Below are 27,043 nucleotides of genomic sequence, written 5' to 3' on the forward strand. Positions count from 1 at the left end.
GCCTCCTAGGAAGAGGGATTTAGAAGGTACTGATGGGCATCATCAATATTGCTTTAGCTTCTGGAGAGGTTTATTTGGGAGGAGGGGTCTCTGGAAACCTTGGGAAATTTGGCTAATCTAATTTAAGCATTTAAGAGGCAGATATGTACGTCTGAGCTAGTCTTTTTAGTCCGTTTTTATAGTCCATGGAGTGAAGCAGGCATCCTTGGAAGTCCATCCAACTTATACCGAAACAAGCAGCTGACATATGTCAGAATCAATGCTGAAGAATGTCAAGAATATGCTCTGAATTATTCTCCTGCTTATGATGGTTTTAGATCATATTTACTCGAAAAAAAATAAATTCAAAACCTCTGAAAGACCCTCCATTGAGTTCTGTAGAATGATTTTGAAAGATGGGCTGTGTCAATACCCTGTTTTGTTTGTTCCTCTTTGATCTGGTTCACAATGGGCACCCAGTTCCGATCTGGGGGCGATGCTGGACTGGGCGGTTGTAGCAGCGTTGGCACCTTCTTTCCCACAGTTGCTCCGGTCACCTTCGTAAAGGCTCTCCACAACTTGGAGCTACAGGAGGGTGGCACAGCTCACTTGTCCTGTGAAGTGTCCAAGCCTGATGTCCCAGTGGAGTGGAAGAAAGGCACATCCGTGATCCGCTCCAGCCAGAAGTTCAGCATCAAGCAGGAGGGGAACGTGCACACCCTGGTCATCCACGATGTGAACCCTGCGGACTCAGGGGAGTACAGCTGCCATGCAGCTGATGGGAAGACCAGTGCCAGGCTAGAGGTTAAAGGTATGATCTCCTCTTTGCTCAGCTGTGGTGAGAGGTGTTCACATCAATTTTTTGGAGCTCCCCAGCAGAAGACAGGCATTGAGGTAGTGGAGCAAACGCAGCAGAAGTCATCGAGTTTTTAGGGGGCTGTAGCACATGAAGTATAAGGAGAGGCAGGGTAGCTGTGTTTGTTCAGCATGGGGAAGAGAAGGTTGAGGGGCACCTTGTTGCTGTCTGCAGCTACCTAGTGAGGGTCTACAGAGAGCAACAGACTTTCTATGGGATGCTCACTAAACAGACGAGAGGCAACAAGTGCAAGCTGCAGCAAGATAAATTCATATTAGGAAAAAACCCCAAACTTTCACAATGAAGTGGTGGTCAGACACTGGAACTGGGGCCCAGAATGGCAGAGGAGTCTCCATCCTTGGAAGATCTCTAGAAGTCCCTTCAGCCTTAATTATTCTGTATTTTTCTGACAATTATATGTAATTGGTCCCTGGCTGCATGATCTCAAGTTGTTCTTAAAATGGTGCAGCCTCAGGTCTGCAGGTATGTATTTTTTGAGTGCTTTTATCCTGTTCCATGATTTTATTTTGGGGATGAAAAACCTTCTGGGCTTCAGAAATTATTGCTGAAGTTGTTAGTTGGGAATTCTTTGTGAAAAGAAGTCTAGAGTATGGGGAGAGAAATGCAGCTCCTGTAGAACTGAATTTTTTTCTTCTGGTTAACTCTTCTCCCTCCTCCTCCTCCTCTGTCTGGCTTAGACCTAGACATCCTCGCCCCTAGCAGGTCTCTATCAGGCAAACACAAGCTGAATTGTACATGAACATCATGAACAGTATTACCATTGACAGTTCCTTAAAAATAAAGCATTCCTCCATTTCCTGTTTTTGCTTCACCCATTTTTTTCTTCTTGCACTGTTTCCCCTTCCAAGCCCTGCCCGTGCTTTTCAAACACTGGCTGAAGAACGAGGAGGTGGAGGAAGGTGGCACAGCCATGCTGTACTGTGAGCTGACGAAACCCGACGCATCTGTGGAGTGGAGGAAGGGAGATACGGTCCTGCAGCCGAGTGACAAGTATGAGATCCGGCAAGAGGGGACGCGTGTTGAGCTCTTCATCTATGACGCTGAGGCTCAGGATGCTGGTGATTACACGTGTGACTCGGGGGATCAGCAGACCACCGCATCCTTGCAAGTCAAAGGTAAGAGAAGCCTTGCTTGAAGGCAGAGAAGTCATGTCTGTGGCTGTCCTCCCTAGGGGTGATAAGGAAGTTTTGTCACTGCATTGTCATTATCTGTGAGTTACAACTGCAAAAAAAAAAGGGTTTGATCAGCAATCTGGTCTTCAAAGAAGGATCTAGTGCCTTGTAAACCCAATTCTATTTCTGCAGTTGTGATTTTGAACTCACTGTGAGAATTGGGAGTAAAACTGCAGCTGGTGCTGATGGAGGGTATGTACAAGAGCATTTAGAAAACCTGTCTGCTGCCTGACAATATCAGACCCCGGAGTATTTCACCATACCTAGAACCGGTCCATTTTCAGTAGAATCTGAGCAGCCCAGGATTTGTTGCTCTTTTTCTAGTGGCTACTTTTTTGGATCTTACAGTTTCATTCAACTTATTCTTTTATATATTGGTTTTAATGTTTTATTCATTTTAAAGCAACAAGATGATGCTTTTAGATCTTGAGTTTAGCCCCCATAACGAGCTCTAACTCAGAGTGTGTGGTTTCATCAATATAATGTCTAAATACTATGATTGGTACTGTTGTACCTCTAACTGCTTACACTGAAAATTGTGTGTGTGCCCACGTGAAACCACTTAGAGGTCCTGTGACCTGTGGCAAACCTTTGTGGAGCAGTGGTGGACACCCTCACTGTATCAGCACCTGATCCCAATGAGTGTCCGGCAATGGCTCAACTCAAAGCCCTGCTCTGGTCTTGGCATTGCCAACAGCCAAGTTGTGGTTCAGAATGATGGGAACCACCAAGTCGGAGAAGTTACAAGCAGATTTCTCACCTCTGAGCGCTGTCACTGATGCAGTTGCTTTTCCACCGCAGTACTACCTGTGCTATTTAACGAAGAGCTGAAAAATGTAGAGTCTGAAGAAGGGGGAACAGCCGTCTTGCACTGTGAGATCTCCAAGCCCAACGCCCCGGTGGAGTGGAGGAAAGGAGGGGTGGTCATTCAGCCCAGTGCCAAGTACGAGATGAAGCTGAAAGGCAGGATTGCTGAGCTGATCATCCATGGTGTAGAGCCTGAGGACTGTGGGGATTATACCTGTAGCACCGGATACGAGATCACCACAGGTTCTGTGTATGTCCAAGGTAAGGGGAAATGTGGTGGAAACGCTCTTGACTTTGCTGCCTGGATTTCTTATTTGAAAATCTTTGACAGTAGCTGGGCGAATGTGTCTCATATGAAAACGGTTGAAAGTCCATTCATTTCTTTCCTGATTTCCGTGAAGATATAAACACTTATGTCCAGGCTGCAGTTGGACCAATGTTTATAATTTAGGGTAGCTCAAAGTACTTACCACACTGTGTACCATAGCAGATGGAGAAAAATTATTTGCTTGGAGTAACAGTCATAAAAATTGATTAAATTCCTGTTATTATTGTTTATAACTCCTGTTATTGTTGATTTTCCCATTCCTCTTTCGAAGCACTGTAAGTAAACATCCCATTTGAATCACAAACTACCTCGCAGAGCCTCCCACCTCATACCATGTCAGTGCAGATGGTCGCAACACCCAGGAGAGATGGCCATGACCTGGCCATGGAGCAGAGCTTCCTCCCAGTGAAGCAGAGTTTGCAGACACGCTGCGCTTGCATCTCAGGTGGCATCTCAATGCCTTAAAGAAAATGTAAATTTTTTTCACTGGAACAGCATTACAAGTTTAACTCTCCTGAACAACTTGCACTGTCGCTAGGGCTGGTTCTGCAGGATGGGACATGTCTGTGTTTATGCTTTTGTTTTCCTTTGGCACCTTCTCTCGCTCTGTTATACAGAAGAAGCAGCAGTCATAGTTTCGGGTTTAAAGAACGCAGATGTCTTTGTGGGTGAGTCGGCCACGTTCACCTGCGAGCTCTCCCACCCGGGCGTGAAGAACGTGCAATGGTGGCTCGATGGATCTCCCCTTCACAACAACCTTGTGACCGAAATCTCTGAGCAGGATGGGATTATCCACACTTTGACCCTAAATGACGTGGCATGCCACGACTCAGGCACTGTCACCTTCAGAGCTGGGTCCCTTATATCTTCAGCTAAATTATTAGTCAAAGGTATTTTGTTGTCAGAAAGACACAACTGGCCACCTCTGGACGTGCTCAGTGTGCTAGTGCTTCTGCCTTCCTGGCTACCCTTACTAAATGCCTTCACAGTTCTTCTGTGCCCTGCAACCCAACACTTCTGCAAGTCACCCATACTCACACCAGAAATCTTACAGCTACAACCACATCAATTTTTTGAGTGGTTCAGGTGAGAAAGTGTTGCAGGGTCAGGGCTGCTGCTTTCACCTGACATCTAAGTAGAGCTGAACGTAAACCACTGTGGTAGCACCTGATTTTTTTATCCCCCCTCAACTGTTTTTCTAATACCATAAAAATTCACAAAATTACCACCGTGCTGCTCCATAGCTAGGCTACTGGTCTGCGTTCAGTATGTTCCCAAGGCAAGACTTTGGCCTCTTACGTTGATGGGTCCAGAGCTGTTCCTGGAAACCAAAGGGTGTATGATGTTGGGATAACATAGTTACAAAATGAGCCTCTTTTGTTGACTGCCAGGCTAGTAATGGTCATCACTGCAGTAACAAAGCTTTCCGGTCTGTTGAATAAATATTTTTCTCATTTGGTAAGGGTAGCCACAAGCTGCAAATAACACTGAGCTCCAGACTTGACAAAGCAAGCTCCTTCACATCCAGGCTTTTCATAGCCATTGGGAAAAGTTGTTATTTTTGAGACAAAAGTAACGCTTATTCCTCGCTTGGAAGAGGGATTTGTATATATGGAGATATAAAGGGTTAAGAGTTCTTCATTAAAATCTTACCCCCAGACTATAACTATTCACCAAAACAGGCACAAGCCACAATATGGGATTGTAGTCAATGATTCTTGTCTCCTTCTCTGATGAGTCCTTTTCACATTCAGAAAATATAACTTTTTTCAAAGATAAAACGTCAGATCACTTTTTCCTAACATCAGAATGATGCAGCACCAAGACAGCGTGTAAACCCCACAAATCCCATGTCCATTTGTAACCATTTTTGAGTTTTGTATTTCCAGAGACAGAACCTGAGCTCTTTAGGCAAAAACTCCAGTGACCCTAAAATACAAATTAAAAATAGAAGCATCATTAAGTATTTTACTCAGTCAAATAAAGGGCTCCTGAGAAGTTTTAATTTCACAGAACCACAGCGTCGTTCATGTCGGAAAGGACCTCTGGGGATCATCTAGTCCAACCCCACAGCTCATGGTAGTACTCACATGTATATGGATATTTTGTGATTCTATTAAGGCAAGATTTCTTTAATGTGAACCCGAATCACAGCAGCATATGACTACAATTGGATTAGGATGAGAAAGGTATTTTTAAAACACCCCAGTTCCACTGTGCTCAATAACACTTGATTTAACAGGAAAGTAAAATTTTAACCGTGCGGTATTAACAGTTCCGTCTTCATAAAGGAACAAGTTGTCTTTCTCTCTCTTCCATGCATCCCGTTCTCTTGTTTTAAAGCAAGCTTGTAACTGATTATATTTTATAATAAGTGAGATTTTATGACAGCTTTTCTTCTTGGCCCTTCACGATATCATTGCCGTACAACCGCGTTCATTCAGTGGCCCAGTGCGATGACATCTTCATGTATGGGTGGGGGGAAATGGAAGAGGTTGAAGGACCTGCTGCCTTCTGACCTCCTTGGGCAGGGTGAGGATTACAGACCCCAGTGCACATGTTGGCTCCTAAGTCCCCAGGAGCATTCTGCCATTCCCCATGGGTCAATAGGGCCACCAAGGTCTTGGCCTGGCAGTGGCCAGGAGCCTTTCCTTCTCCAAGACCAGAGGTGACATTTGCTGTGAGGAGCTCATCTCTGCATCTTATGAAAGGGGACGGCAGTGTGCTCCCCATCTGCACAGATACCTTCTTGTTTCTTCTCTCCTGGTGTAACCAGAACACCTCCATGATCTGCCATTGATGCTGCCTCTCCATAAACACACACACAGACACGTGGAGTGGTAGAAGGAGCCTTGGAGAGCAGGATCACATTGCAACACATTTCCAAAAGACATTTGCAAAAAATATCTTTGCTTCCCAAGGTCTGCCACTAGCATCCCAAATCCTCAACCTGATGCACCACTTTCAACAGGACCATTCCAGACAGAGGGCCAGTGTAGTTTGTCCTCTCTCTGGCTTGTGATCAGAACAACTATTTGAAAGATAAGGGCATAATATCATCTTTTTTCCGACTGTCATCTTTTGATGTCATTGTAGCCATATCAATTCTTTTTTTTTTGGGGGGAGGGGGGGGAGTTTACATCGTTCTGCTGAGCAGGCCACTGCAGAGAGACTTCAATTTTCAGACTGCATTGAGATTTTTCTTTTCAGCATGCTTATTTGCAGCTGTATGAATGTGATCCAATTTGCTGTCTCAGGAGGGACTCCTTGGCTGCTTAGGAAGCTCACAATATTTTGAGGTTAGATATATCCAGTGTGCCCTACAGCTGCCTCCTGAGAAGCAGAACTAATATTTTAAAAGAAAGATTGGATGCTTAAAAGCAGCCTCATGGATCTCACCTTCTTTAGAGGAACTGTGTATCCAAGCTGCTCCCACATCTCATGGGCTCGCAATCTGAGCTTGCAGTGATTCATACTGCGTTTCTAGATCAGCTATTGTAAAGGAAATCATATTATTTTTCCCCAGAATATGTCTCTGCTGCAGAGGAAGACACGGTTAATCAAAACAACCACCTGTGTCCTGTGAACTGCTCTTTTTTGTTGTCCTGGAGCTTTGCTCCTCATGCTGCCAATGACTCCTGACGCACAGCCGTCACCACCACAGGGCAGGGATGAGGATTTGCATTTGAGTGTTGCAAGTTTTTTTTTTTTTTTTTTGCAATGACTGGTTGCAGTTTGCTCATACAAGGAGCCTCCAGTAGAGTCTGTGGCACGTTCCTATTGCTCTGTGAGGTTGAGCGTTACAGGGAAGCACTCAACGGCAGCCCACCCAGCACACTCCTCCATCGCAGACCTGCGCTCCTCTGGGAAGCAGAAGGGTTTCCCATCCAGTGTGTCCTATTCTAGAGGCTCTCAGCAGTGCTGGGAGGAAAACTAAGCCTGGAAGGAATGCCAGCAGATGTTCTGCACAGACGTTCACATTCAGGACTGTCAAAGCACAAGCCTTAATTGCTGGTGGCCCATTTTCCAGTGTGATAGTTACATTCTAATATCCCAGTTTTGCTTGAATCCTGCTTGATGCTGACACAAGCACAGACTAAACTGCTAATCCCCAGCGTGCCCAGTCAGCTCCCTGCTTGCACTGTCACTCTGCTTGCTTCCCACAGGCTCTGTGCTTGTCAAAAAAAAAAAAAAAAATCTCTAAGTTGCGATTTCCATGAGGATCCACTAATGCATGTCCTTCCTGACGTGTTGGTTAACAGATCCAACCATTGAAGTGGTCAGTCCCATGCAGGATATAGCTGTTGATGAAGATGGCACAGCAGAGTTCATATGCCAATATTCTAGGCCAGTACACGCCATATGGAAGAAAAATGATCAGGAAATACATGCAGATGGGCAGCGAGTGATTATCGATCAGGACTGGAATGTAAGCATGCTAAAAATTAAACCTACGGTACCAGAAGACACTGGCATCTATTCTTGTGAAGCTGAAGGCATTAAAGTGATGGCTGCACTTGATGTTCAAGGTGAGGTCTTCCAGCCAAAGAGGAAGACTATCGTGGGTTCCAAATAAAAGAGGTGGAAAAGTCATGGCAGCATCTCACAATGAGTGACACATCAGATACCCGCTCTTTGGGGTTCACCCCAGTACTGATAACGATGATGAAAGTAGTTGGGACTTGAATATGAAACCGCAGCGTTTCACTGGAGCTTTGTTCCAACTAACGCTCACTTATTGCACCGCGTACACATCATACCTCTTCCACAGTGAACTGGAACATCGGTGCAATGGGATGTGTCCTGCTGAGTTATTGTAGAATCACAGGTGTAATGTTGGTCCAAAGGAATAATAAGAGTACTTTCTCCTGTTACAGAGGCCGTTTTACACACAGTGAGCTATAAAACCAGGAGCTAACGAATAGTATGGAACTTAATTTATTTTCAGCCAAGCCAAGGTAGCTTGGTGTTTTACTTATTTCCAATACTGATCATTCAGTAATTACCTTCTCACTTGTCATCAGCATCTGTGAGGGCGCTGAGAAACAGCAAATAAAAAAATGAACAATAAGTTTAGGATTTTATATTGATGTTTCTTATTTTTTTCTGCTGTGTATAAAATTATTCTTTTCAGTCACTAAGTGAATTAGTGTGATCAGCAAGGAGTGGTTCTGATTTGATTTCTGAATATTTGTGTTTTGTTAGGCAATTATGCCTTCTTGTCTAATCAGAGTTGTGAGTACAGAAGAGCAGGGTATTATTTACTGTAACATTGTCTACATTGATAAGTGCTTTCCATTTTAGAGATTTAAAAATATGTTAATGAACACAACCTAAAAGCATCCCGGAGGAGGTAGGATTTGCAATTGTCTGCTTTTTGGAGGGAAAGCAGCACTCCAGAAGTGCACAAATAAACAGCTTGGATTCATTTTAACAAAATCATACATTCTCCAATGATTTACAAAACCTTCATTGTTCTCCATAAGTATGATTATTATCAAATGCTGAATTTTTTCATGCTTTTTTTTTTTTTTTTTTGGCTATTGAATAAATTGTTAAGGGGTTTTTTTTGCCTTTTTTTTTTTTTTTTTCTCTTAGAACAGTTTCAGATAATGGTTTTAGAGATCTTAACAGGAATGTCTCGGGGCATTGGTTTGTATAATAGACCATGCTGCCCATTGTATGCTATTTCTGTAAACTGTATTTACTCAACCATGTATTCCCACTGTTGTGCATGTAATTTGTCCATGTAGCTGGTCTAACATGAACTATATTCACATGCACCAGCCCACATTTAATTTTGCATCATGATTGCTTATGTACAACTGCCAACTGATGCATGACCCTGCAGGCAAACGGAGTGTGTAGGTACGTGCATGTCATGTCAACCACACAGTCAAAATAAAATAATAAAAAAAACCCTAATATATTATCACAAAGCTTTTGTAATAATTCAGAAATTTACTGTTCAAAATACTGTTAATGCAGATTTTAATTTTTTTTTGTGTTTCCTGGAGGCAGGCGTGCAAATGTGCTGTTAACTCAGATGACAGTCACTATAGCTATAATATTCTCTTGCCTTTGCTTTGCATGACAGATAGTAAGATTTTATCATGAGCTGTCAATGGATTCATATCTCCCCAATTACGATGGGAGATCTGTGGGGCATGTTTCCTGCTGTGGGACAGAAGGAATTTGATTACCTTCCTGAGCTTTCCTTTCTTATCTACCGTTAGCCTGATTCATATAAACACCAACATTTTTTTTTCTTTATTTGTAAAAACAGAAGGCAGGTTTCTGGAGGAAGTCTAGATGAAATGCTAGAGGTCTTAGAGGTTTATCATTATTTTTAAATTATATCACTACTCAAAATGTTTTTAAGTATAGTATTGTATTAGAGTGTGGTTGAAATTAACAACTCAACCTGCCAGCACAGTTTATCACATCTACATCCTTTCCACCAGCTTTCCAGCAGTGGGAATCATCCAGTCCTCCAAGACTTATTAATATTCAGATTTGCGTGGACAAATAATTTATACTGCTCGTTGTCCTTCTTTGCTAGCCAAGAACAGCATTGTCCAGGGCTTGGAGAACGTGGAAGCTGTGGAAGGAGGAGAAGCCCTGTTTGAATGCTATCTTTCCAAGCCCGAGTGCTACAATTACAACTGGCTGATTGACGATGAACCTGCCAAAACTACGGAAAACACGGAGATGGTTTACTTTGAAAACGGGCGCAGGCATCTTCTGCTGCTGAAGAACCTAACTCCCCGGGACAGTTGCAGGGTGACTTTTATGTGCAGTGACGCGGTGACCTCAGCCTTCCTGACGGTGAAAGGTAACTGAAGCCGTCGTGCATGGGGAGTCTTAGATTTCTGGTTGGAAAGGGCAAATGAACCAAGAAAATATGATGAGTAGCACAGAGGAAAAATTGCATATGTTGCTTGCCTCTTACCTAAATCTTCTTCCCAATAACCAGGTGATGTTTTAAAATTTCCTTTTTTCTTGTTCCGTATGCCACGATGTGGGCATAAGCAGCATCAGTTGGTAATGAGTCAGCAGCAAATGACTGTCTTACAGTTGTCATTATTCTGATGAGTTGGGTTGTGTTTATAGGTGCTTCAAGGCTCTAAAGAGTTATATCAGCAAAAATATTATCCCTCTATTTTATGTGATTACTGGAGACCCCTGTGGGGATCAGAACCCCTTACGGAGTACGAGAACAACCATCCTCAGTCATAGCACGGTATCTCTGTTGTGGTTTTCTGCTATTTGGGAAAGAAAGACCTTGCTAGGTTGGTTTTTGCTCTTGAAAGTTTTGGAAAGCTTCAGTCCCCGGTGATACCTTCTATCCTAGTGACAAACGTAACCCCCTCCCTTTTGATGATCTCCTTGGTCTGATTGTCCAGAGCTTCAACATAAATATGCACAAAATCTCTTGCTTTTATTTGGGGGTTTTTTTTGGTAACAGAGGGGTTTGATTGCCTATTTTTATCTACAGGATGGCGCCTACAGATCTTGCAGCCTCTCACAGATGTGGAAGTCTCTGCAGGGGAGAAGGCGACATTCAGCTGTGTGCTCAGTGAAGCCGTGCCAGTTCATGAAGTCGCCTGGTACAGTAACGACGTAGAGATCCAGCCGGATGACGACTGGGAGGTACAAGCAGATGGCAACAAATACAAACTTATTCTGAAAAAAACCCAACTGCATCATTCTGGAGAGGTGACGTTCGCTTCCAGGGAAGCAATCACATCAGCTAAATTATCTGTGATTGGTAAGTGTCTGTCATTCCAGCCCATTGGCACTTGAAACCTCAGACTTTGGTATTGAGCTACATTACTGACTTTTCTGATCTTTGTACTGATTCCTTCCTCTTGTCCTTGCACATCCACAGCCACTGTTCTTAGTCTGAGAAGATGCTGCTGGGCAACAAATTCTTTGACCAGAAACAGATCAGCTCATCAGAAAAAAAATCATATCAGGCTAACAATGGTAGAGATGCTCACCAGCTTTCTTTAGCTGCAGTCTTTTTAAAAATGTAACATGGAATCTAGTGGAAATAAATTTACTCAAAGTTCAACATCACTCTTGGCAAACATGGGAACACAGGAGGGAGCTGAACAAAAGTGCACATAGAAAAATTACCCAGGGCAGCAGAGAACCCTTTGAAATCTGCTAATATCTCCTCAAGAGGAGGGCAACCAGTATTCCAGATTCATGAGTTGCATATTCAAATCTTCATGTGGGTGAGATCCATGAAACACACACCGTGTTCTTCAGAGATCCAAGAGTTAGTAGCTCTTGGAGTACTTCCCAAGTAGAAAAGATGGCAGTTGCCCAGTTCCCTTGTGGGGCAGGTTAGACCAACAACTCGTCAATGTCTGTTCCAGCACCCAGGGTCTGGTTCCTTCCCACAGTGGGACAGGTGGGTCACCCAGCGATGGTCACACCAGCACAACCCCAGTGATGGTTATGAGATAATGGCAAGGTGTTTTAGCTGCGCACTGTAGCGGAAATGTTCAGGAGCCACTGATTGACCATCCATTCTTCAAATTATTATGGGTAGTCTGTTTGTCTAATGATTTCTGCAACTGGAGAGGTCTCTGATATATTCCAGTCATTGCCACAAGAAAAAAAAAAAAAAAAACGTTGGTTGTTGACAGATTTAAAACAGCATTGTCTTATTTCGGGCACCTACATTTTAGGAACTGTACAACACTATTCTCATTAATTCCTCCTGTTGACAGGTTTTCTGCATGAAATTTGGATGAAAAACAGAGAAAAGAAGCTTGTGTGTTATGCAGAAAGAAATGTTTGTGGTGCCCAGATTTAAAGAACTGGCTGTCGATCTTCTTTGCCTTTAATTTGTTGGACTGGTACATTGTGTCAGGTCATTTCCTTGGTAAATACCTTGACTAGAAGACTAAAATAATTATTTCTGTCTTCTAAGCCAAAGTGAGGAACATTTTCCAGTGTACTGAGTATGATCGTCAGTAGCCAGCCTGGTAGGACACCAAACCATTCCCATTCTGTTATTGCTTGATGCTGTGACGTATATAGCAATTGCACAGAAAATTGGGTGAGTTGCTATTATGTTACAAGAGTTACTCTGTAGTTCAATGATAACTTGATTTCCATTAAAGTTACACCTGAAATATGCATGATCAAGTCCCAAGTGTACATGAAATTTTGAGCTAAGTTCCTTGATAATAAGGACAGCATAGGGTCATCTTTATTTTGAGCTGGGTGGGACAAAGTAGCAGGAAAAAATTCACAATAACATGTGACATTAAGCATCTGAGATGGCTGTTGGAAAATGAATGTTTGCCGTTAGGCAGGGCAGATGGAGAACTTGGTGGTGCACAGGTATGTCCCATGGTTGTGGGCATGTACCCACTCAACTTACAGTAGGACAAATATTGAATCTGTTGTGCTTCCTTCTCATTGCTTGTAGAAGGCTCTTGGTTTTTTTAGTGTCAAGCATTCTTGCTCATGTCATACATCACGGGACCTCTGTTGTGCCTCCAGCCCACCCTGATCCACCTGAAGAACCAGAAGTTTTATGTAAGAGCAGTCACTCTGTAACTCTGTCTTGGTACAAGCCGTTGAGCGACGGCGGCTGTGACCTCCTAGGCTACAACGTGGAGAGGAAAATCCCAGGTGTTGGCTGGCAGTCATGCAGCAAGAGCATTATTCAAAACACAGAGTTTACGGTGGATGATCTCACCCCGGGTGAACCCTACAGATTCCGTGTTTCGGCTGTGAACAAAGTTGGGGCCAGCGAGCCGGTGCACTTCCCTCAGATGGTGCGGCTAGGTGAGAAAGGAGAGATGTCCCCATGGAGGACTGTGAGCTGCTCTAAGCCTTGTGTTTCGCATGGCATGCCTGCTTCACCCGTTCCAGGCATCTCCTGGAAGAGTTCACTCTGCAACGTCTTTCGGTGCTTTGTTGCCAACACAATAGAGGAGAAAGAGCTTGGAAAAATCGTTCTGGGCTGCCCTGAGCCAACACCTGCTGCATTGTTAGTACTCAGCACCTATTTTCTCCAAACTGCATCAAACTGGCTTGCAGCCTGCACTGCATCCATGTGTTGTCCCATCACCATGAGTCTTTTCTGGTGGAGTTTGGATGGAATGACTCAGAAGGGGCATGTTGGAATGCCCTAGTAGCAATGCAGGGGGTGGGTAGTGTTGTCTTCTTCACCCATCTTTCTCTTTCTTTATATTATTTGCATATCTTTTTCAATAACACTCACAAAGAAAAGCTGGAGGATACACTTCCTTTGTGTCCATAGGTGAAACTCTGGAAGCTATGGTGGGATGGAGAGCCACTCCCCCAATCTTTCTTTTCTTGCAACTCTTTCTGTGAAAGCTGAGTGCCCAACAAATTCCTCAAAGTGTGAATAATGACTTAAAAAAAACTTCTTTTGCTTAAGGCTCAGACACACAATGATGTTTTTGCAATATAACAACTGCCGGTGCTGGACCCTGATAACTCTGTATGTGCTGACTTTGTCTACAGCAAACCCAAGGCATTTTGGGCAGTGGTCCCCTCACTTGGTGAAAAGTGCAGAGGGGGCAGATCATGCTCAGGAGTGTGCTGCTTTTGGGAACTCAGCTGTGTCCTTTACATCCCAGTCAACATCTCCGTGTTTAATTCATTTGCTTTGACTTCATTTTGAGTAACTCTGCCATATGTCATTCCAAAGTAAAGAAGATACAGAGAATTTAATTTTTTTTATTCTTTATGTTTTTTGCAAATTTTTAATTCTTAAACTAGCATAAATATATTTTTTTCAAGACTGGGTTGAATGCTGCTTTTAACTTTCTCTTTCTTTTTTAATTCTTTTTATTGTTTCTTTATTGTTTCACTTCAGAACTGCTTCACTTCTAAACATTGAGATCTTCCAGAATCTGTAGGACTGCTTGAATACTGGTGATGGGTAAATGAAGACCAGCAAATAAACACAGGAATGTGAAAAATGTGACCACTTTTGCATGTATATGTTTAAATGGAGCTGGTTTAACCTCTGGGAGAGCTTGTAAAGTTATTTTATCTTTGGAAGTGCAAACTTTGGATGCTGCCAGTCATTTTTTTTTTTCTCTTTGGTTGTCTACAACAGCTAAAGAATCTGTAGATAAAGGATGGGATGCTTGGATATTTTCTAGAGTGATCTCAAGTGCCTTAAAGCCAGATTATGATATGTTCTTTGTGTTAATTCACTTTTTTGTAATTACAGAGCCTCCGGTGACAGTCACCCATCCTCTGGTGGGAGGATCAGTCTCAGAAGGGGAGGTGGCTCGCTTGGAGTGCAAATTATCAAGTGAACCTGAAGAGAGAGTGACATGGTTCAAAGGAAAAGAACAAGTAAAAGCCGGAGGGAGATACGAGATCCTCTCTGATGGAAAAAAGCAGATACTCGTTATACATTCATTTAAACCTGAAGATCAAGACACATACACCTGTGTGGTTTCTCCAGAAGTCAAATCTGCTGCCAGCTTGTGTCTTGAAGGTACAGAGAATGCATTCCTGTGATGTTAGATCAGTTGTATTCATGAACATCTGGGGGCATCTCCACAGCTTAGACTGGAATTAATTTTCTTTTGCAAGCTGATAACAATCCACAAAGAATTCTTATATACTTGTTTGGTATTGCCCTGTATGTTTCTTTGAGCTTTGAGCTACTCAGATTCCTGAGTCAGATATTCAAGGTAGGATAAAATTGTCTCTACATGGGTTTCTGGTGCCTTTTGAGATGCTTTAGGGAATTCTGCCTGGCCACCAGCTTCCACTTCAGAAGTTGAGGGCTCTTTCGTATGTCCTGCATGGTATCTGCCATCCTAGACATCCTAAATGGTTTTGGGTCACAGTGCTTGGGAAGCTGAATTGTGCTTCTATGGTGGGATTCAGTGGTCCACACATAGGCATCTAGTGCCATTGAGGCACTTCAAGATATCACTCTTGGCCTCCATTTCATTCTCCAGAGAGACCCAGAGCACTCATAGGTCCTGCGTTGCATCTGAGAGCCACATGTGGGGATGTCCCAGACAGCCTGGAGCATCTCAAGTGGCACTGGGCGCTATGTGGAGGCAAGCCTTCAGACTTGGACAACTCTAAACAGGCAGCTGCATCCACATGGGGTGGGAGTTTCAGCTCCCATTATAGCCAGTGGAGATGTATTCAGGACAGTGAAGCTCTCTCTAGCTGTGAAATAGGATGAGCCTGGATAGCTTTCAAGGCTCCACTGGCAGTCTTAACTAGATATTAATAAACTGCAACATTGAAAAAGGTTCAAATGTGTGAGGAATAAAAAAATTGTTGTTTGGTCATGTTTTAAGTGCATGCATAGAATCACAGGATAGTTGAGGTTGGAAAGGACTTCTGAAGATCGTGTAGTCCAGCCCGCTGTTCAAAGTAGAGTCACCTACAACAAGTCAACAACTCACCCAGGACCCTGTCCAGTTATATTAAATTCCCATTTTATTCTCAACAGAACGCTTAGTTAAATGCCACTGATACTTTTCTGCCCAGGCTTTAGAATAACATTTCCATGTGTTTTCTCAAAGCTTACTCACAAACTTTGTCTTTTACCATCATCTTACCAATGTAATTCTCCTCAGTTCCCACAGTGACCATGCTAAAAGAGATCGCCAAGGAAGCACCCCCTGCAAGCCAACCAGAAGAGCTGGTGGATGGCCATGTCCAGCCCAGCTTGCCCCCTGAGGCTGCTCAGGAGGGAGATCTTCACCTCCTCTGGGAAGCCCTAGCCAAGAAACGAAGGATGAGCCGGGAGCCCACCTTGGATTCCATCAGCGAGGTGCCTGAGGAGGATGAGAAGCTTCAGAAGTTGAGGAAGGAGGAAGCGGAGATGTCTCACTATTACTCGGAGGAGTACTCCACATGTGATGAGCTGGCTAGGACAGGAGAAGCAGATTTATCTTTCACAAGCTCAGATGATGAGTCTAGAGCTGGGACTCCTTCATTGGTGCACTACCTCAAGAAAGCTGAGAAGAAAAGTGTCAGTGTCACCAGCAAGGTTCAGTCCATCTCCACAGGCAAATTATGGAAGCAGTGGGAGACATCCAGCGTGGAGACTGTGGTGGCTGCCCCAGCTGCTAAGCCAGCTGAACCAGAAATACCAGATGATCCTTCTATGAACAAGGCTGCTGTGAAAATCCAGGCTGCTTTCAAAGGCTACAAAGTCAGGAAAGAGATCAAGCAACAAGAGTGTCCGGTGTTTACTGAGACCTTCAAAGATTTCTCTGGTGAACCTGGAAGCACTCTCCACCTCGAGTGCATGGCCCACAGCAAAACTGACATGAAAGTCCGTTGGCTGAAAGATGGAGAAGAGCTTTCCGATGGTCGCTATTATCACATAGACAATTACAGTGATGGGACCTGCTCTTTGATTATCACTGGCCTGGATAGGAAAGATGCAGGTAAATACACCTGTGAGGCATCCAATAAATTTGGGAAGGTTTCCCACAGTGCTAAGGTGGTTATTGGCACTCAAGAACCTCAAGCTCTTCGTAAGGAGAAGCAGGTTAAACAAAGCACCGACAGCGAGACAGAGAGCTCGTCTGGGAGTGAGCTGGATGATGCTTTCCGGAAAGCAGGAAGGAGACTTCACAGACTCTTCAGGGCCAAGATCTCAACAGAGATATCTGATGTGGAGGAAGAGCTCTTTGTCAGCGCAGATGAAGGGGACATAGAGGTGGTCGACCATCAGACGTATCGTGAGGATGATCAGTACATCTACATCAAGTTTGAGATCTTGTCCGAAGCAAAAACTGCCGCCACTCGATTCAGAGAGATGTTTGGTGCTCTGGGAATTCCTGTGGAGATTGACATTTTGGAACAAGGCCCTAAAAAAATCGAATTGCGTATTGGGAAAGCCACACCACCCATCCATGGGAAGTTTGCACCACCAGCCGTGAGACCTCCACCGCCTTTGCTGACTTCTGACACAGGTAGGTGAAACAAACTTGTTCATTATTCAGAAAAGACAGCTGGAACAGGTCAGAATTTTATCCTTTCCCTCACGAATAACTTCTAAAAAACCTTTGTTTTTCATTTGGCAAAGAAATTTTCCTGGAAGATTTGCCCTTTTAGAAAAACAGATAAAATATTTTATATTTTTTCATCTTGAGGGAGAGGAGGGAGGTTAGTGATAAAGGAGGGGGTTGCAAAGTGCTGACTTATCTATAAAGCTGTTTTTCACAATAGAAATGCCCTCTACTAGAACAATATGGCTATAAATGCAATGATTATTACCCGTAAATAAACGAAACTGTTTTCAGACCAGCCCTGAGGGAGAAAAGACGTTTTTGTCAATGAGAGGAGCAAAGGCAATGTATAGTTTCCAGCTGTGGTATTGCAGTGCTTACGGTGTTACGGAATATCCTCATAATGTTTGGCAGGGAGTTTTTTCTTGACCATTGTCATAGAGAAAAGATATCACTCTGCAATTAAAAACCTAGAAGCCAGAAGTGTTCTGGCACTGGACAGCAGTGCTCTTAAAATACAACACGACCACATTTTCTCTTTTTTCTCTCCTGGCTACCCTGAATTTAGCTCCCGTGTTTCTGACTGAGCTCCAGAACCAAGAGGTACAGGATGGATACCCAGTCAGCTTTGACTGCATCGTTGTTGGCAAACCACTCCCCACGGTTCGCTGGTTCAAGGATGGGAAAGCTATTGAAGAAAACGATCATTACATGATCAATGAGGACCAAGAAGGATGCCATCAGCTGATCATCACGGCTGTGGTCCCCACTGACATGGGAGTTTACCGTTGCCTGGCTGAAAACAACATGGGAGTTGCTTCAACCAAGGCTGAGCTTCGAGTGGATTGTAAGTCTCAAAAGCACTGTAGAAAAAGGGAAAGAATCCTCCTCAGAGGTGGATAAATATTTTTTCAAGACAAACACTGTTTATATTTTAAAAAAATGTATGTATTGCCCACAAAATGTTCCACTTGCAAACCTCTTGGGTTCATTGGGATTTTGCCAACACCAAGGCAAGGCTCAGAGCAAAGCTCTTCAAATAATCAGAAGTGTTTTTCGTAATCCAGGGTCATGTGGGACCCTGTTGCAGTAGCAGTGTGAAATTGAGCCACCAGTCACTCAAAAGAGTAGGGAAACTATAATTGTAGTATGAAAAATAGTTTCAAAGAAGACACTTTCTTTTCCATTTAACAGTGACCAGCACCGACTATGAGACAGCAGCCGATGCAACAGAGACCTCCTCTTACTACAGTGCCAAAGAATATATTTCAAGGTAAAATATCAACCTCTAGCTTTTTCTAACTTCTGACTTGAGAAGATCAATATGTATCTTTATATCAAACCTGGTTTTGTTATATCTGGCAGGGCCAGTTTAATGTTGTAAAGGACGAGCCAGACCAGCTGAGATGCAATAACTGCAGCAGCTGGACGTTGATCATGTATAAACATGCTCTGGCTGCCTTCAGGCTAGCCTGGATATTTCTTCACAGCATGACTCCATTATTCTTAATGTCATATGGAGCTGGATCTGTTGTCATGATGAGAAAACCCACCGACTGAACTAACCTAAAATAGGTGATGCTGATTCCTAACTCTTCTCTGGCTCGCTGACTTTCTTCTTTCTAATTCTAATTGCTTCTTAGCCGAGAACAGGAGGAATCTACCACTGAGGAGGAGCAATTGCCCCAGATTTTCGATGAGCTTCATGATATTCATGTGGCACCTGGAGCATCACTGGCGAAATTTCACCTGAAGGTGAAAGGTGAGGGGAGCCCACAGTACTGTCCTTTGTTCCAGGTTCGCTGTCAGGATAACGTTTTCTGATGCGCTCTTCTGCAGCTGCGACCCCAGTCCATGCATCTTGCACCACCTTTGCACAAACCATCTAGAAAAATGTGTTCATGATGATGAACTTTGACTTTTGCAGCAGATTCGGGCAGATTAAGTGTCTCATTCTGTGTCCATGACTCCAGGCATAATCACAAGCATACACTTGTGAAAACTGAGTCCTGTAATCCTCTGAGACCATTAGTGATGGAAGAACAATAAGGAATAAAAAAAAAAGATAGTGAGGGTGTCCTTTATTCTCTTTAATAAATGAAACAGACTTCTTACTCTATGAGGTGGTAGGGAGAGGTAGGGATTCTCCTGTTTTCTCTGACTGCTGCCTATAAAAATGCTGAGAAATGTTTTGGCTTCTACTTTTCTCTTTGTGTATGTTGCAAATCAGACCTAAGTGTTACCTTTCCAACATGGAAGGCATTTGCACATGCATCCAATACGGGCAGTGCCAGAAACTGAAGGGATGGGAAAGAACCTTAACAGATAAATAGAATTTAATGAATTTCCAGTGATTCCTAATTGGGTAAATCCTTGAAGAGGCAGCCCTGGGCAGAGCTGAGGATTCCTTGGCTCCTGCTCAGTAGGATCTACCTCTTTGGAGATGCTCCAAATGGATTTTGCCAATGCTTTCTGTTCTCCGTGTCTGTAACTGCTCCTCGCAGGGTACCCGCAGCCTCGTCTCTATTGGTTCAAAAACGGACAGCCGTTAAAGGCCTCGGATCGCATCCTCAAGACTGATAAACAGGAATTCCACTCGCTGGAAATTCGTGACGTCACTAAGGCAGATGCTGGCCAGTACTCAATATTTGTCATCAACTCTGCTGGTTCTGCGTTTTCATCAGCCAGGCTGGTAGTCAAAGGTAGGTACTGGACTATTTTTGGCACCTGCTTTCCTCTATTTCAATTTTGTATAGTTATTTTTCTTGAGATAGCCTACCAAGGCAAGTCAAGGGGGGTGGGGAAATCTGTAGATAAAAGATTGCATGCTTTAATTTGCTTTAATCTTGGTTCACCTATAAATGTATTGTGTATTCTGAAGATGAGATATGTCACTTCTCTAGGGTCTGACTGTTGTCTCATAAACATACACTTTATTCCTGCCAACCTTATTAACTTTAATTGTTCATTTTATTAAAACTGAGGGCCTCTTAGACATCATACTAACATTTCTAGGTAATATCTCCTGCAAGGAGTAACTCCCTGGAGTAATATTTTTTTAAAATTATTCAACTCATGGACAGAAAGGCATTTATATTTGTCATTTTGTTTATTCCCCTTGTGTTACAGATCCTGATGAGAAAGAGGAGCCATCAGAAACAGGTGAGAGAAGCCATAGCAGGTGATAGCAGAACCCCCAGGAATTTTTCAGTAGTCTGAACTCACACAGAAGGTGTCACCATGTTTCATCAATAATGTCATTTTCAGATTCCCACGAGCAGCTGATACCACCAAGGTTCCTAGAAAGATTTACTAATAAAAAGGTGAAAAAAGGTGCAAGCATCACGTTATCTGTAAAAGTTGAAGGTAAGTGGCTAGATACCTTGCCTCTCTGCATAACACTTAAATTGCATCACTTCGTGACACATTCTAGACTCTCGCTGGCCCAAGCCATGGTAACCTCATCTCCTGTATCTGAAGTCTGGGACTCTATTCCCAACATTGTAAGAGACTTTATGTGCTTTACAGAAAAGCGTCTTACTCATCTTCCATTTTTCTGTATGTAAAAACAGGGATAAAACACTTACTAGTCTTATGAAGATGTGTTGATTAACAGTTTTGGTTTTACAAAAAGTTTTAATGACCTTATGAGTGTGCTGTAGAAAGGTTTCCGTTCCTCTGTTACATATTATGCCTGTTGATGTTGGGAAAATGTCAGGAAACAGATCAAAATAGCATTTATTCACAGCATGGCTCATAATTGTAAGGAGGGAGCAGCATTAGGAAAATTAAAGCTCATTACATTGGTTTTCCTTTAGGACATCCACCACCAACTATTACTTGGCTGAAAGAAGAGTCTCGGGAAGACATCCTGTGGATCAAACCAGACACTCCTGGGTATAAACTTGCCAGTTCAAATATGCATCACAGTCTCATCCTGTTGGATGTTAAAAAGAAATACAGTGGAGCTTACACGTGCATTGCTACCAACAAGGCTGGCCAGTCCATCTGCACCGCCACCCTGGAAGTTGCCGATGGTAAATCTTTGTTACAATACAAACACATTCTCTATGTTACCTTTCATACAGTGCTTAAGAGAAAAATAAGCATGACTGATAAAGAAATTAATGAAATTACAACTGAAAAAAATTATTCTTCCCAAGATTAGTATGACTTTTCTTGCCTTGCAAATGATTCTACTCTTTACTTCTACAGTGTTTCAGATTTCTGACCTTAGCTTGGATTAAGAGCAGCATCTTTTCTGTATAAACAGGAGACAAATCTAAGAAACAACCTAATTAAGCATAAAAGAAAAAGAAAGGAAGAAAGGCAATGTAAAGTAACTAGAATGTCACCATTTGAGAAATTATTTTGAGTGCTTCGCTCTGCTAAGGTATTTTGCCTTGCAGAATTGCCTTAAGGAAGCTAGAGTTATCTGGTTCCCCTTTGCAGAGCTTTCCAGGACCTCTTCTGGCACAATTCCTTCAGGAAGATGGGGAACAAGCAAATATAGACTGGGAGTAAGGATGGGACTGTGAAGGACTCCATATTTCTGTTATCCTTCCTTGAATTCCACATTTTTACTGTTCCAAGGGCTACAGGAGCATAGCCTGAGCAGTGTAGAGAAATGGGGCAATCGTACATCTATGTGAACAGGGAGGGGAGCAAAATATTTGCATCATTGAGTGGGAGTCTGTATCCCAGGTCAGGAGCTGCTAAAAGGGCAGATTCAGTACTCCAGTGTTCCCAGTAATCCATGTCTAGAAAATGTGCCTACGTTCAATACATCAAAAGAACGTTCTCTGTATTCTGTCCTCTAACAATAAACCCTAATCTTGCAGTGAAAGAGGCTGAAGTTCTGACCCAGGAGCGCGTGATGGTGTCAGAAGCCATCATGACCACACTGGGGTAAGTGGTTGGCCATCCATGGTAAAGTGGACTTGTGCAAGTACCCTCCTGCAGAAGTCCCCATTAGTCACTTTTAGGCAGTGTTCACTCTAGACATCTCATATTCATGTCTCAGCATGAGAATTAAAATAGTTTGAGGTCCTAGGATGGAAAGTGCCATAAATATTCCAGTATCGATGTCAGCCATTCTTGCTTGATTATCAGGGAGGATAGAACAAGGCAAAAAAAAATAAATAAAATGGGTAGGTCATATAAAATTCTTGCTAGTTTTTGATTTCCTAAAGACAATGGCAAAAAAAATTCACAGGGTCAAGGTCTGACTATTACTTGCAAACATGGAAATACACTGATGTTTCACAGAGAAAGAAATAGATGAAAAGGGTCTGCTCAGATCTTCATCAGATGCAAGCAAATGCTGGTAGTTCTTCACGTCTGTGAAGCCATTTTCCCTCTGTGCTGACAATATAGCCTCCTGCCCATTTCTGGCTGTCATGAGTGAATTTGGTGCTGGTAAAAGCTGTAGCAAGGGTCTCTTTGGACCCCAAAACTGCTGCAGTACCAGTAGGCAGCTTGCTTCCCCATCACACGGGCATCCTAATGTAATGGGAACAGATCTCTTGGCAGGACCACAGCATCTCCATATTTTCCAGTCCTTGGTTTCCTGAGGAAACCACTGGAAATTGTTCACTAAAAACTGACTGAAACTACAGATCCCACTTGACATGTCTCCAACTGTAATAGTTTCATTTCAGTGTCAGCTGGGAATAGAGTCCCTGTAGCACCAGGGAGATGGAGGCTACTCTGTTCTGCAGCCCACTCCCTGAGCCGCCAGGTCTTCTCAAGCAACAGTTTGAAATAAAGCCAAGAATAAGGAAATCAGGTGGGATTTGGCTCAAAGACTAAGACACCCAAGCGTTTCTGTGCACTTATGAGCCAGGTGCCTCGTTTCTCATGTTGGCCCTGGTAAGTATCAGCTACCAGCACCTGCATTCCAAACCAGGGTCCCCATCGAGATATTCCAGCCTTCACCTACCAGCTGTGAGAAGAAGGGGGTGTTTCTCATTGAGCTCTCCTTACTACACATTTTATTTTAACTTTTAACTCTGCTTCACTCTTTTTTTTTCTTTCAGATCTATTCATCCCTCTGAAGCAAGAGAAGGTAAGAGAAGCTATTTTCCCTCTCCTACTCCTGCCCTTCACATCCACGGCTGAGATTTTCTATGTATTTCATTATGACCACCTACTTTTGTCTTGTTTCCTTGCAACTGCCTGAAATGTTGGAACTTTTCAGGACTGGTCTCTGTTCAAGGGTGAATTATTTAGATGGAATGTGAGCAAGAGCAATTTTAAAAGCAGGAGAAGCAAAGGAAATTAGACCTTCCTTCTACAAAAGCTTTTTGATACTCAGAAAAGATGACTTTCCAAGGACATTGCCTACTTAATAGAAAATTCTCTCTTTTCCAGGAGACCTTGAAGCTGGTAGAGAAGGTGTACCCAAAAGCCCTATTTCATTAGCTGATGTTGGCTCAGAAGAGTTCTTCCAGAAACTCACCTCCCATATCTCAGAAATGGTATCTGCAAAAATAAGTCAGGGTAAGGAACCTGGCAAACGCAATTTAATTAGTATGGAAAAATATGCAATCTTTTTTTTAGGTATTATTTGGACTTTAAATATCCGAGATTTATGAAGCATGTTTTGAGACAATCATCCTACACAAGCATACGAATGTTTGTAAATGCGTAAGACTAAGAATTTTTAGTAAGAGTCCATCCAAACTGCATGTTTTAGTCTTTTTTTGAACTAGAAAATAAGTTATTACAGTGAAATAAGGTGGGTAGTGTCCATTTTACACATACAGCTTTTATTTAAACAAGTAGGAGTAACTGTAAGATTTAGAGTGGAGGCCAAGTTGTAAAAATGGGTGTATTTTGAACATCTTGGGTCTTTCAAGTTTTCAGATATTCATCACTCTTGACTCTGAAAGCAATCCTGTTTTGAAGTCTTCCCACATCTTCAAGTTTTATCTCCCAATGGGACTTTAAAATCAAGTTGAAGCTGAAAACTGTGTGCATCCAATGATTTGTTGAATTAAGTGAAAAATCCTGATTTGTGTATCATGTAGTGATTATCTTGTAGTAAAATTTTATCTTGAGGGAACATTACCTCTCCTACAAATATTCTTGCAGTGCAGTGGCAATACAAGCAGTAGGCAGACAACCTCATAAACATCCCATTTATTTATTTAATCCTAAATATCAATAGGAGATCACACTAAATACTACAAATGCTCTTCCTAGGGAATATGTTTTTATATGATTGACAATTATTGTAGATTTGGTTCTTGTTCAGATTGGAGCTCTTTATTTCACACTTTGCTGTTGCTCTGCTTTTTAGCTACACTTCGAGTGCCAGGTGCAGAAAGTGATGATGAATCAAAAACTCCCTCGGCATCTCCTCGCCATGGACGATCCAGACCTTCCTCCATTGCTCAGGAGTCCTCCTCTGAATCTGAAGATGGGGATTCCAGAGGAGAGGTATGATATCTTTCTGGATAAGTTTGACGCAAGGAGAAAACTTTACTTAGAATGACCAATCTCCTATGGTTTAAGGATCTCCATCCCCTTCAGGGATGTTCTTCACTTTCATAGGTGTATTTAATAGTTGAATACTGGGTCTGCGATACAGAGCACAGAGAATCAAATTCTGGTGCTCACCGTGTGATCTTGAACAAGTTGTTCAAGTCAATGTGGTGAAAATATATCCATTATTTGGTACCGTTTGCTTTCATAGCTGAGCTTCAGAAAGTCAGAGCTTGATTTTGTGTGGCCTTGGATAGAGATGGTCATAAGAATTTTGTTGAGAAAATCATGTGAAAAATTAGAATTTTTTGAAAATTATAAACTAGAATTTTTTTGGGGTGTTCATTTCAAACACTTCCAAAAAAAAAAAAAAAAAGAGTTAAAACTTTGGAAATGTGAACCTATTTTGACATTTTCAGCACCACTGCTTGCTTTGCCTTGGGACAAAAATCCTCTGTTTCATGGTGTCAATCCAAAACACCTCAGATAGTTTTGAAAATATGGCCTGAGCCTACTAGAGACTTAGTCTTCCACTTGAAAAAAAAGCAAACAGTGGTTCTCTTTGCCATACAAGGGCTGCGTTCTGTTTTCAGAGCACCAAATAACTGTCGTTTCATGCCTGCAGATCTTTGACGTCTACATGGTCACAGCTGACTATGTGCCCGCTGCACCTGACAAGGAGACCATCACTTTGAAGGAAGGCCAATACGTGGAAGTCCTTGATTCAGCTCATCCTCTGAAGTGGCTGGTCAGGACTAAACCCACAAAATCCAGCCCTTCTCGACAGGGTTGGGTATCTCCAGCTTATCTGGACAAGAAATTAAAGGTGCCTGCTCATGCTGTGTTAGTTTTTCATATAAAACTACTTGCTCCTGTTGCAGTTTAGAGTCATCAAGGTGTGATGGATGAGGAGGTTGTTGACAAGGGATCTCTAATATTCTTGGACTTCATGTTTTGATTAGACAATATTTCTGTATGTGTGCAGGGGTGTCTGGGTTTGAAAGACCTAATCCAGCAAAAAAAATAAGTTTCACACTGGTTTAGGAATTGTTGAAAAGGATTGTGAATGCATGATGGATATTCCTCAGTGTGTGTTGATAAAAATACTGTTAACTTAAAAGAACAATGTTTCTTTTTTCTTATATTTTAGTTGTCACCAGAGTGGGGAACAATAGAAGCTCCTGAGTTTCCTGGAGAGTTTGTTTCTGAAGATGAATACAAAAGGAAGCTCAGGTGAGCTCGTGTCATTCGGTATTTGCACCTTGGAGTTTTCCTGCCTTTTGAACTGATATGAATGTTGGCATCTAGGTCCCTCCTGTCGGGGTCTCTGTTTTTGTTCTGCTGAGTCCTGCCACCTCCCCTTTCCCAGAATCAAGCAAACCTTTGATTCTCTCAGACCTGTAATTTGTGATGTTTGATTGGGTTTTGCCATTGATTTCAGCCTAGGAAAATTCCAGGCAACCTAAATGATACTGGCTGACTCAAAAAGAGGGGTTTACATGATGTAACTCTTGAAGCCCTCTGATTTCACAAAATCCTAAACTGCAGCACCTCTGTACTTTGGGGTGCCCTGTATCTGAGCATGAGGTCTAAAGAGGGGGTTGAAAGCACTCAACCTTGTGTTACTCCCTGGCAGTGCAGTACACTACTGGACGTGCTCTTATGGAGACATTTGATTCCTTGATTGCATCGAGTGGCATGGAAGTTGCTACAGTCTACTTTACATAGATCCTTTTGTTGCTCACACTCTGTTTTATCTGCCCTAACAGTAGATGTCTAAGGTAGAGGTAGGTGTCACTCCATGAGCAGGGTGTCTAAGCTCCTCTTGTGGTCAGAGGGGATCTGGTCAACACAGTCCAGCAAGCCTGTTCCTCTGATCATATCTCTGCTTTAGAGCCTAAAAGTCTCCCAGCATGTCAAGGAGAATTGTGATGGTTTCTCAGTGATTTCTTTTTACCTATTCATCTTCCCTTCAGTGTTCTTATTCAAGAGCTGTTGATCTCTGAAGAAGATTACATTCAAGATCTCCAGTTCCTCCAGACTCACCACCTTAAGTACACTGAGACCTGTGCCAATGTCCCAGGAGCTGTTGCCACTCAGAAATCCATTATCTTCAGAAATATTTATGACATTGCTCGATTCCATTCCAGGTGGGCATTCCCATGTGCCTTCATTTGAGACCAAACTGTGGCTCACGTACCTCGTGTCAGAGACAAAATAACTATTACTGTGAAGGATGTGGAGCACTGGCAGTACTGAGGTGCAAGGGAACTGATGGTCCTTTTGGAATGATAGATGATGGCATAGCTTAAGTTGGAGCACAGGGTTGGGGCTTCCATAATATAATAATTCATATTAATAATTAATAATAATAATAAATAATAATAAT

The 27,043-nt window shown here is 42.7% G+C and overlaps 1 protein-coding gene across 1 annotated transcript in view; it reads left to right on the top strand.

The window, feature by feature from the left end:
* Nucleotides 1–26,804, top strand: part of OBSCN (obscurin, cytoskeletal calmodulin and titin-interacting RhoGEF) — a gene marked incomplete at both ends in the record, with an annotated part of 105,657 nt that extends 78,853 nt beyond the window's left edge. Inside the window, 20 exons of the mRNA XM_010079841.1 lie at nt 9,726–9,998; nt 10,662–10,934; nt 12,689–12,976; nt 14,400–14,672; nt 15,781–16,658; nt 16,704–17,130; nt 17,735–18,013; nt 18,361–18,439; nt 18,810–18,928; nt 19,671–19,868; nt 20,296–20,328; nt 20,434–20,532; nt 20,985–21,203; nt 22,008–22,074; nt 23,205–23,233; nt 23,539–23,667; nt 24,470–24,609; nt 25,280–25,480; nt 25,805–25,887; nt 26,631–26,804. Of these exons, the coding sequence (XP_010078143.1) occupies nt 9,726–9,998; nt 10,662–10,934; nt 12,689–12,976; nt 14,400–14,672; nt 15,781–16,658; nt 16,704–17,130; nt 17,735–18,013; nt 18,361–18,439; nt 18,810–18,928; nt 19,671–19,868; nt 20,296–20,328; nt 20,434–20,532; nt 20,985–21,203; nt 22,008–22,074; nt 23,205–23,233; nt 23,539–23,667; nt 24,470–24,609; nt 25,280–25,480; nt 25,805–25,887; nt 26,631–26,804 (4,261 nt within the window). The remainder of the gene's footprint in view (nt 1–9,725; nt 9,999–10,661; nt 10,935–12,688; nt 12,977–14,399; nt 14,673–15,780; nt 16,659–16,703; nt 17,131–17,734; nt 18,014–18,360; nt 18,440–18,809; nt 18,929–19,670; nt 19,869–20,295; nt 20,329–20,433; nt 20,533–20,984; nt 21,204–22,007; nt 22,075–23,204; nt 23,234–23,538; nt 23,668–24,469; nt 24,610–25,279; nt 25,481–25,804; nt 25,888–26,630) is intronic.
* Between the last annotated feature and the right edge of the window lie 239 nt (nt 26,805–27,043).

This window comes from Pterocles gutturalis, unplaced genomic scaffold, assembly GCF_000699245.1.
Source record: "Pterocles gutturalis isolate BGI_N339 unplaced genomic scaffold, ASM69924v1 scaffold24949, whole genome shotgun sequence".
Classification (NCBI taxonomy): Eukaryota; Metazoa; Chordata; class Aves; order Pterocliformes; family Pteroclidae; genus Pterocles; species Pterocles gutturalis.